Raw genomic sequence first — 10,727 nt, 5'->3', positions numbered from 1 at the left:
TTATGAAACTTGGTTAAGAAATGCGAGAGAAATCACAAAAAGAGTGAAATAGAATTTTAGAGAGAAAAGTGAAGAAGAACAGATAAAGTGAATGAATGGAGGATATAAGGATATAGACATATCTTGGAGAGGGCAATATTATCATTTAGGTCCTCGACCTATCAAAGTCACATTTTAGTCTGAAAAGAATTGATACAAATCCTCAAAAGACATATAGAAGGCCAGTTAGCATCTCGAAGTGAAAGTTCCCTAAAAATTACAAGTTTGGTTCCTAACCCATTAAAATTACATTTTAGTTCCTGAGCAGGTCAAATACCAGTATAGCTTATAGAAGGTACCAAACGAATCAGATCGCACCTTAAGGTAGGAAATTCTAACTAAAAGTACCCCAAAGTGGAAAATTATTGAATTAACTTGAAGTGGTAAATTGTTTCCTAAAATGGAAAATAGCTAGAGTTAGGTCTCTACAATCATGAAATCAACGGGCGTAGTTTCCAAATCAATAAAAGTGGTTCCAAAATCAATGGCTCTTTAGAATAGTGGCGCCTAGTAGGTTTAACACACACATAAGAGGTGCCTAGCTTGGTTTCCTCTTTAAGCTTCTTTTCCCTTGTTTCCTCTTGATGGAAATTCGTTCCCCCCTTTTCCTTATGAGTATTTTGGCCCAAACTAGCTTTTCTCAAGCCCCAACATATTGTATTAGGTTATTGAAACTTGAATCTTTGAATAACTCTAATTTTTAAAGTTGGTGAGGCCCAAATTTATTGAATAAGCCCATTTAAGGCCTCCTTCATTCTTTTAGCTCTAGCTCTTATAATTAGATCTTCTTTGATGAATAATGGATCCTTTGAACTTGTAATTGGACTTGGAGTAGAACTCAACCCTTGACTTGGAGTTGGACCATGACTTAGCTTTGACTCTTAATTCACATTATTCCCCCTTTCTTTGAAAAGATTCATCGTAGAATCTTGCCAAAGTATTGTGAAAGAACCAAACATATGATAAAAATCATTATAAACTAATTATTAATTTGCAATTCTTTCCCAAACATGGTTAGAGGAATTTTTGAACAAATAATATTTTCAATGCAAATAAAATCGATATGTTCAGTGGCATTTAGCAAGACTTCTTCACTTTTCTCAACCTTTGCCTCATCTTCAAGTCCAACCTCTTCAATTTTATGTTCACTTAAAGATAGCAAATCATTGTTGTTCTCACCATCTTTAACCATCCACCCATAAGAGTCTATATTTTCTTCAGGATAGCATATTTTCTCTTCAATGTCATTAATATTAGTCTCTAAAGATGGGCCAGATTCAGCTTTATCTTCCTAATGATTAAGAAAGCTATTAGTTAAACTCTTCAATTCTTCAGAATCATGCTTGCATGTTTCCAAACTACTTCTTATCGATTTTATCTCCATTGAGATTTCATCATCATAACATGACGTGGTTCTTTTGCTAAACTTTTTGGCTTAGGTTTAGGAGTACAAAAAATTTTGTAGAGACTTTTTATAGTATTGCCGAGCAAACTCCTCTTAATGAAACATCTCACAATACATACAAGCTCCTGTGTTTGCACTCAAATATGTCAAACTTTGGTGTTTACACTCAAATCAACCTTTTACCACTATTTTGATTTTGAAACAAGAATTTATTTTTATTATATATAATCACACACTCTAGATGTAAGATAATAACTTAAGAATACAAGAAAATGAATTTTTAGGATAGGAATTTAAAGAGAAAATTTTGATTTTAAGAAACAAAGAAGAAAATTTTGGCCATAGAAAAGAGAAGAAACTAGAAATTTAGTAGGAAAAAAATAAAACAATAACAATAGAGTAAAGGATAGATAGATCAGCTTTAGTGACTTAGCCCTGATACCAAATAACCTTGATAACCTATAAGAAGACCCAATACGCCGAAATTGAATTTGAATCCCAAGAAAGCTAAATCTAAAATGTAAAGGGCCTTGACCCAAAGATCTTTTATCTTGAACCTTGGTATAAGAAAAGGGTAGATGCCACACTTAAGAAAGGTAGTAGGTGAGTGATAAGTCGATGTTGAACGCCACAAGAACAAGTTCTTAGTAAGTTCGAAGTTCTTCCAAAGAACTTGGCAAGAGTAAATCTTACAAATATGTTTAATCTCAAAATTATCATTCATTCATTAACCTTGAATAATGCAGCTACACTTAGTTTATGTAGAGAAATAAATAAAGCTAATTCATAAATAGCATAAGGAAAATAAACTAATTGGCAATTAACTAAATTAGATTGTAAATAAAAGTTTACAATATGACAAAATAAGCACATTGGTTGAATAAGTAATCTTTACTAAAGAAGACTTGACTAATCAACTAAAGATATTTGCCTAACTAAAGAGATATGCAACTGGCCATGTAGCTTCCTTTTTAGAATAGTGGTGCCTATTAGGTTTAGCACACACATAAGAGGCACCTAGCTTGGTTTCCTCTTTAAGCTTCTTTTCCCTTGTTTTATGTTGAAGGAAATTCGTCCCCCACTTTTCCTTATGAATATTTTAGCCCAAACTAGCTTTTCTCAAGGCCCAACATGTTGAATTAGGTTATTAAAACTTGAACCTTTGACTAACTCTAATTTTTGAAGTTGGTTTTGCCCAAATTTATTGAGTAAGCCCATTTAAGGCTTTCTTCCTTCTCTTAGCTCTAGCTCTTATAATTGGATCTCCTTTGATTAATAATGGATCCTTTGAACTTTGTAATTAGACTTGGAGTAGAATTCGACCATTGACTTAAAGTTGGATCACGACTTGGCTTTGACTCTTGATTCGCATTATATGGTGAGAATGAGGTAAACAAGTAAGTAATTATTTCCTTCTCTATTGGTAAATATCATGATGATATGTTGTGCAATGTAGTACTTATACATGCTATTGATATTTTTCTTAGAAGACCATGGCAATTTGATAGGAGGGCAATGCATGATAAGTACCTAAATAGGTATTCATTCACCAAGGATGGAAAATAGACTATACTTGCACCACTTTCAGCAAAAGAAGTATATGAAGACCAATGCAAAATGGAAAGAATGAGAGTATAGGCTGAGAAGAAAGAGATGAAAAATAAAAAGAGTGCTTTAGAGAGTGAAAATAAAAAGAGTGTTTTGGAGAGTGAAAACAAAAAGATTATTGATGTAGAGAAGTTACAACACTTTATTAAAATCAATGAAGATTCTAAAGACATGTTGAACGAAGATGGTGAAAAAGATAATGATTTGTAACTTTTGAGTGAAACCCAAGACGAAGATATCATTATTGAAGATGAAGCAAAAGTTGAGCTAGTGAAGAATGTAGATGTTTAGCTTGATGCATTGAGCCAATTGAACATGTTAAGTTTATTGGCATTGAAAGTATTATTTATTCTAAAGTTCCTTTAACAACTTTTGTGAAAGATTTGTAGGTTGAAAATAAGTTAGCATTGTTCATGGGGATTATAAGTTTCCTTCGCTCCTAATATTCGAGCAAGATTCGAGGATGAATCTTTTCTAAGAAAGGGGGAATGATACAAACCAAACTAGCACAAGGAATCCTACTCCAATAAGGAGTCTTGATGATGCAAATCCTACTAGCTCCAGAAATCCTAATCCAACAAGGAGTCCTAACTAAACTAGGAATCCTAATCCAGCAAGGAGTCCTGATGATATTAGGAGTTCAAGCAATGAAAGGAATCCTAATTCAACAAGGAATCCTAATTCAACAAGGAATCCTAATTTAATTAGGAGTCCTAATCCGATTCAAATTACCAGTCAATGAGCTTATCCAAGACATTTGGACTAAGAACACATTAAGACTTGAAGAATTGGATTTAAGTTCGAGGCTCATTAATCTAATTCAATATATTAGACTTGAATTAATCTAATTGGGCTTAAAAGGCCAAAGAAGCAGAATTGGAGCATATGAAGACTTTGGGTCTAACTTGGCTTGTGTTGTGAGGCCCATCTACATGGCTTATTTTATGTGGCCACACATGTATGTTAACCTAATTAGGAATTTTTTTTACTTATCCCTTTTTATTAGGAAGGTTATCTTATACGAATCAAACTAGCACAACGAGTCCTACTCTAAGAAGGAGTCTTGATGATGCAAATCCTAATAGCTTAAGGAATCTTAATTCAACAAGGAGTCCTGACTCAACTAGGAATCCTAATTCAACAAGGAGTCCTGATGATATTAGGAGTTCAAGCAACAAAAGGAATCCTAATTCAACTAGGAGTCCTAGTTTGATTCAAATTATAAGTCAGTGAGCTTATCCAAGACATTTGGGCTAAGGACACATCAAGGCTTGAAGAGTTTCGTTAATCTAATTCAGTTTATTGATTTTGAATGAATCTAATTGGGCTTAAAAATACCATAGAAGCTGAATTGGAGCATATGAAGACTTTGGGCCTAACTTGGCTTATGTTATTAGGCCCATCTATATGACTTAGGTTAAGTTGAAGTTGAATGATAATTTGTATTTTTACCTTAAAGCTATTTTGCTTTCTCTTTATGTTCTTATCTAGAATGCATGCTTAAGAAGCATTCAAAAAGATTGATCATCTTCTTATTGAGTGTTTCAAAATTGGGATTGAGGAACAAGTTTTCTAAATTCTAGTTCTTGATCATCTTTCTAAGTAATATGATTTCTAACATTTCTTAAGGGTTGAACCAAGTTGGTTCTTAGGGTTTTCATGTTAATGTGTTGGGGGCCGAAATCTAAAAAGGATTCTCAAGCTTATTCATGAGGTTCCATATCATAATTTCTTCTTTTTATTGAATGAGGGCTTTTGCATGATAAAAGCCACATGCAACCGAATACTTGAGGCTACTGAGCATATTATTTTAGTCTTCTACCTAGCGGGAAATCAAGTTATGGATTATTTCAAGAACTCTACGAACTTATCAAGGCTCGCATTAGCGAATCATGTCCTTCTTTTCTTCTATATTCTCTGTCTACCCTTGTGTTTATAACAATTCTATTTGACCCTTACGCTTAGTCGTCTGGAAGAGAACAAAGAACTTATGATTTCTATCCTTATTGGATCTGAAATCCTACCTACGTTCTCTTTTTATTCATTTCTTTGTGTACCCCTTTGTCTAATATGATTGTTTGGTTTTATTTGGGGAGCATAAACATAACTGTTGAGTCAAACAGTGGAAGCGGCAATCATAGGCACTGATCCAATGCTTGGACAAATGCGAAGAAGGAAAGTTAGTTAATCGAGTATTGATATCATTCACCAAATGATCACTGTAGCACACATCAGTAATTGACTAGCCGGATTAAGAATTAACAAAGCTTAATAGAGGCGGGTTAAACTTTAATGCTAATCGAATAATCGATCATTAGGAAAAGATTCCAACTTTAGGTTATTAGGTTTAGGAATTCGGTTATCTCGAGAGGGAGACCGAATTCAGTTAAGACTTTGTCCACGGGTAATTGCAATTGATAATCAATTTAATCTCTATCTTTATAAAAATCCAATTAACTTAGATCCCCTATTTCCTTCGAGAGTTTTCCTAAATCCTTTTAGATAATTTGACATTTAATTACTTGTTTGTTCATAATTAATCATAGAATAACACTTCATGGAATTCTTTAGGTTAGATAACGTAAGACACTACAATAGGTCTAGGTTCACCCTTTCTAGAGAATACGACCTTGATACTCACCATTTGTGCTAGTCTGAATCAATAGGTTCACTGCCTTGATTGTAGCTATGTAAATAGCTTATCAAGTTTTTGGCATCGTTGCTGGGGAATAACTTTTTGTGTGAACTAGAAAGAACTTGTGTTTTTGTTAATTTAGCCATATTTATTTTTTTATCTTTAGTTTGCTTTATTTTATTCTTTCATTCTTTTAATTACTTTTGTTTTTCGGTTGCTACATTCCACTTGTAGGTAGCTTATGACTAGGAGCTCAAACTCTGATCTTATAAAGCCTCTGCCTGATCTAGAATGATCCCTTAGATTTTTAAGGAACCGTTTGCAATTAGAAGAGGAGGAGATTGAGGCTGAGGTACCTGGAGATAGACTAGAAGGGATGGAGAATCACAACAGCAATGCCGCAGCGGATGCCAACAGAACAATGTACTAGTTTGCTAGACCATCATTGGATGGGACACAAACGAGTAGACTCAGACGAGCGGTGGCAGCTAACAATTTCAAGATAAAGCCAAATGTGATCCAGATGGTACAGCAGAGTGTATAGTTTGGGGGGCAGCCAAGCGAGGATACCAATGCCTATATATCCAACTTTTTGGAGATATGCGACACTTTCAAGATAAATGGAACTACCGATGATGCCATCCGGTTGAGATTATTTCCATTTTTTTTAAGGGATAGAGCAAAGAGATGGCTGCAGTCCCTTCCACCGCACACTATTACAACCTGGAAATCTTTGGCTGAAAAATTCCTTTACAAGTACTTTCCTCCAGCTAAAACTGCTAAATTGAGAAATGACATTTCTTCTTTTGTGCAAATGGACGACGAGAGCATGTACGACGCCTGGGAGAGGTAGAAAGACTTTTTGAGATGCTGTCCACACCATGGTCTACCAGTGTGGATGCAGGTTCAGACCTTTCACAGCGGTTTGAACCTTGCTACGAGGCAAATGGTGGATGCTGTAGCAGGTGGAGCTTTAAACAGTAAGACACCGGAGCAGGCGCAGAACCTGATAGAGGAGATGGCCATGGACAACTACCAATGGTAATCCTTTAGGAGTCAGCCGGTTAAACAAGGAATGGTCAACCAGTTAGACTCCCCAGCAGCCTTGGCAACTCAAGTGGAGCTTCTGACCAAGAAAGTAGACCAACTTCAAATGCCGGTTCAAGCAGCCTAAATAAGCTGCGAGTTTTGCAGTGGCCCGCATTACGATGCAAACTGTAATGCGGGAGGTATATTTGCTAGTTCCTCTACTTCATCTAATGTTTTTGCTGACCATGAACAGGATAATTACATGCGGAATGCACCCGAACAGCAGAACAACCCTTATAGCAGCACATACAATCCTGGGTGGAGAAATCACTCCAATTTTAGTTGGCGCAACAATAATGCCCAGGGTCCACCAGGTTTTCAGAGACTGCATCAGCAACCGCCACAGCAACAGCAGCAAGCTAGACCATCAGAGCTTCCTCCACCAGCCGAGAAGAAATCTAACTTGGAGGAGCTGATGATGAAATTTATCACGTCGACTGAGACAAGGTTCCAATAGACCGACAATGCTCTTAGAAATCAGTAAGCATCCATTCAGAACTTGGAAAATCATATTGGGCAGATTTCTAAGATGTTTTTCGAAAGGCAACAAGGAGAGCTCCCCAGCACCACTGAGCCTAACCTGAGGGAGCACGTGAATGCCATCACTTTGCGTTCAGGTAGGTTAGTTTCAGCTCCTTCTAAGCATGTTTTTGATGATGCTACTATTGATGTGCAGATCGAGGCGAGCAGTAAGGTTAAGGAATCCGAGAGGGAAAAGTTGCAACCAATCCTAATCAGGGAGTATCAACCCAAGATTCCTTATCCTGCTAGACTGAAGCAAGTAGAAGCACAAGAGCAGTTCAGTAAGCTTTTAGATATTTTTAGACAACTGCATATTAACTTGCCTTTTGTTGATGTATTGAAGCAAATGCCAAAGTATGCAAAATTCTTGAAGGACATACTTAGCAACAAAAGCAAGCTGGAAGAGGTAGCATTTGTAAAGCTCAATGAAGAGTACTCAATAGAGTTTCAAAGTGATTTACCAGAGAAACGTCATGACCCAGGGAGTTTTACTATTCCTTGCACTTTGGGTAACTTGTGGGTTGATGAGGCATTAGCTGATTTAGGCGCTAGCATAAATATAATGCCCACAAGTATGTTTAATGAGCTAGGTTTAGGGGAAGCAAAACCTACTAGGATATGTATTCAATTAGCTGATCATTCTGTTAAGCTTCCTAGGGAGATTGTAGAAAATATGCTAGTCAAGGTAGATAATTTTATATTTCCTGTGGACTTTGTGGTTATGGATATGGATAATGAGCATGGTGTGCCTTTGATTTTATGGAGACCTTTCCTTGCCACGCTAGAGCCAAAATAGATGTATTCGAGGGAAAGTTAGAGATTACTGTAGGGGATGATTGTGTTACTTTCAGTTTACCCCTAGTCGAGAGTCCTCCCGCCAATCAGGTTCATGCCATTTACGCTATTGACGGGATTGGTTTTGCATGTGATAAACCAGCACATGATATACTAATAGATTCTGCTATGCATCCTTCTTTGCCTGTTGATATGTGTCACTCTTTTAAAGAAAACAACTTGCATCAATTTGAAACTTCGCATTATGATACACGCGAGAAGGGTAGTTGCAAGTTTTTTTATGACAGGTCATCTAGACAGGATTGGGAGTGGATGACTAGACATCCCAACTTGGCATGGAGAGCACCTCCTTGGGCATCTACTGCGCCCATTGGACTGTCTCCTTGTGGTTATATGCCTCAGGCCCCAGCTTATAATGCGCCCACCTTCTCAATTTGCCAACAGGGCAGGGATGCTACTGCAGAGTCCAGCTAAGGACTCGACAAAAAAGAAGCACTTTTTGGGAGGCACCCCAAAACTTTAATTTTATGCTTTTATAACATTTTTGTTTTGTCAGTTATTGCATGCTTGATAGTAGTTACAACACTTACTTTTTATTTTAAACATAATTGTATGAACTTAGGGTTGGAATAACTTATGTCGAATTTTTAGTAATTGGTGAAGTATGATTTTCCCATTTGATTCACTTACTTGATTTACAGCCTAAATGTGTATGTATATGTGTCGAATGCAGGTAGGGAGTTCGGCAACTCGAGATGGCAAAGAAAAGCCCGGAATCAACCCTTTCACCACGGTTTCCGTGGCCATCACGGGTTGCAACACTAGGACACGCTCATCAGCACGGCCGGAGTCAAGCCCATGATGAGAAAACACATGAAGAATGGGAGATTTTAGTCGTTCAGCACGGCTTCCAAAGGCACCACGGGCAACAACACCAGGCTGTGTTGGTCAGCACGGTCGTGCCCCTACTCGTGCTAAATGGTGCAACATTTAAGCTTAAAGGCTCAGCATGGGCCGAGTCCTAGCCATGCTGATCAGCACGGCCTTGCCCTCGCCCATGCTGACCCCTACGCCTATAAAAAGGGGAGCTTTCAAAAATTTTGCTACACCCTTTCTAAGCTCCAAGGTGTTGTTTTCTTCCATTTCTCTCATCCTTCTTACCTTTCTCAGCAATTCCAAGTAAGTCTCATCACTTTTTCTTTTATTTGTTTTAATTTGGTTTTTCTTTTATGCATATACTTTATTTAGGATGTGTTAGTATGTTTTGGTAGTTGTACGTTGTTACACTGCTTCAATATGACCTCAGTTAGATTTAATTTATATTAGTTGCTATGTTTGCTATGAATTCGATTAGGAAAATGATAAGTGTGGTGTTTGTTTGAAATAAAGTTTGTCTATGGCATTTTATTATGAAAAATTGTTTGCATAAAGTTGCATTAGTTAGTGCACAATATAGTAGGTTAGAATGTATTTATTAATTAGTTTATGCAGGAGATTGAGGCTTTAGTCTTTTTTTAAGTCTAAAGTTTTCTGTTAGTCGAATTATAGCCATTATGCTGTTTAATTTTCGATAGGATTTCTGATTAACTTGATTTCTTGTACGAATAACTAATGATTCATTGCATTAGGTAATATGACGGACCGCGATCAATCCCGAAGAAAGCAACCGAAACATGTCACTACTAGCAAGTGATCGCGTGTCGAAGGAACATCTTCTTCCACAGCACCAGAACCAGCACCAGCACCAGCCCCAGCCCCAGTACTTCCACCTCCACCACAACAGCAATTAGTCTGAGCCCGAAGAGCACCAGCTGTGAATCCACCTGTACCTGGTCGTCATCCATTGTGGACATTCCCTAATGCAGATAACGAAAGTCGATTCCAAGTCATGAGATGGAAACAAGTAATGGCGGGTTGTTGCATCGACTTCTTATCCCTGGAAAAAGTGGGATTGGTTCAGGATGTGCGCAATCTATTCGAGACTCTGCCATATGCGCGATTCTTCGACATCATTGAGCCAACCTACCATGAGCTTACGATTGAGTTCCTCAGCACCTTCTTCCTCCAGCAACAGATCACAAACTGGCATCAGCCTGATGCAGTTTATTTTAGACTTGGGGGAAAGGAATTCTCAATGTCAGTCCCATAATTCGGCATGCATTTGGGATTATGGACTGAACGGGAGATCTCGGGGGAGGAGTATCAGGGATGTCTCTACATCAACCCAATATCATACGACACCATGTGGGACTCATTGGTACTTAGGCCGGAATCGTACTACCTAAGCAGGTCTAAGGCGTCTAGGCTTCCGGATCATCTTCGCTATCTCCATACCCTATTAGCTTACACCATTACAGGCAGAGGAGATAGTTTTGGAGCGGTAACACAGACTGATGTCTTCATCCTCTAGGCTATGCAACATCAGAAGAAGCTTGACTTGGGATATTTATTGGCTCGACAAATCCGTTCATTTATAGTAGATGCCCAGAAGAAGATGCATTGTGGTTTTAGCCAGTATGTGACTAGGTTAGCCAAGAGACTGGATGTATTGGATGATTGTCTATCAGAGCTTTCAAATATTGGTGACATGAAACCACTAGGGATTAGACAGATGATCAACATGCAGATGATCAC

The 10,727-nt window shown here is 37.6% G+C and overlaps 1 protein-coding gene and 1 non-coding gene across 2 annotated transcripts; one reads left to right on the top strand and one right to left on the bottom strand.

The window, feature by feature from the left end:
- Window positions 1-6,468: 6,468 nt before the first annotated feature.
- Window positions 6,469-6,575, bottom strand: LOC112535872. The gene has a single exon (XR_003079960.2). It is a non-coding gene; the product is annotated as a small nucleolar RNA R71 (small nucleolar RNA).
- A 58-nt stretch (window positions 6,576-6,633) lies between these two features.
- LOC125369805 lies at window positions 6,634-8,567 on the top strand. Its single transcript, XM_048373021.1, has 4 exons — window positions 6,634-6,728; window positions 6,882-7,223; window positions 7,320-7,983; window positions 8,064-8,567. The coding sequence occupies exons 1-4, from the start codon at window positions 6,634-6,636 to the stop codon at window positions 8,565-8,567; spliced, it is 1,605 nt and encodes a 534-aa protein (XP_048228978.1).
- Window positions 8,568-10,727: the final 2,160 nt, after the last annotated feature.

The sequence above is a fragment of the Ricinus communis genome, chromosome 1, assembly GCF_019578655.1.
Source record: "Ricinus communis isolate WT05 ecotype wild-type chromosome 1, ASM1957865v1, whole genome shotgun sequence".
NCBI classification, from domain to species: domain Eukaryota; kingdom Viridiplantae; phylum Streptophyta; class Magnoliopsida; order Malpighiales; family Euphorbiaceae; genus Ricinus; species Ricinus communis.
This window is presented reverse-complemented; position numbering and strand designations above follow the sequence as displayed.

Coding starts and splice junctions, on each gene's coding strand:
- LOC125369805 (XM_048373021.1), top strand. CDS start 6,634: ATGGTGGATGCTGTAGCAGGTGGAGCTTTAAACAGTAAGACACCGGAG. Junction 6,729..6,881: donor GCCATGGACAACTACCAATG/GTAATCCTTTAG, acceptor CGAGTTTTGCAG/TGGCCCGCATTACGATGCAA. Junction 7,224..7,319: donor ATCACGTCGACTGAGACAAG/GTTCCAATAGAC, acceptor GTTTTTCGAAAG/GCAACAAGGAGAGCTCCCCA.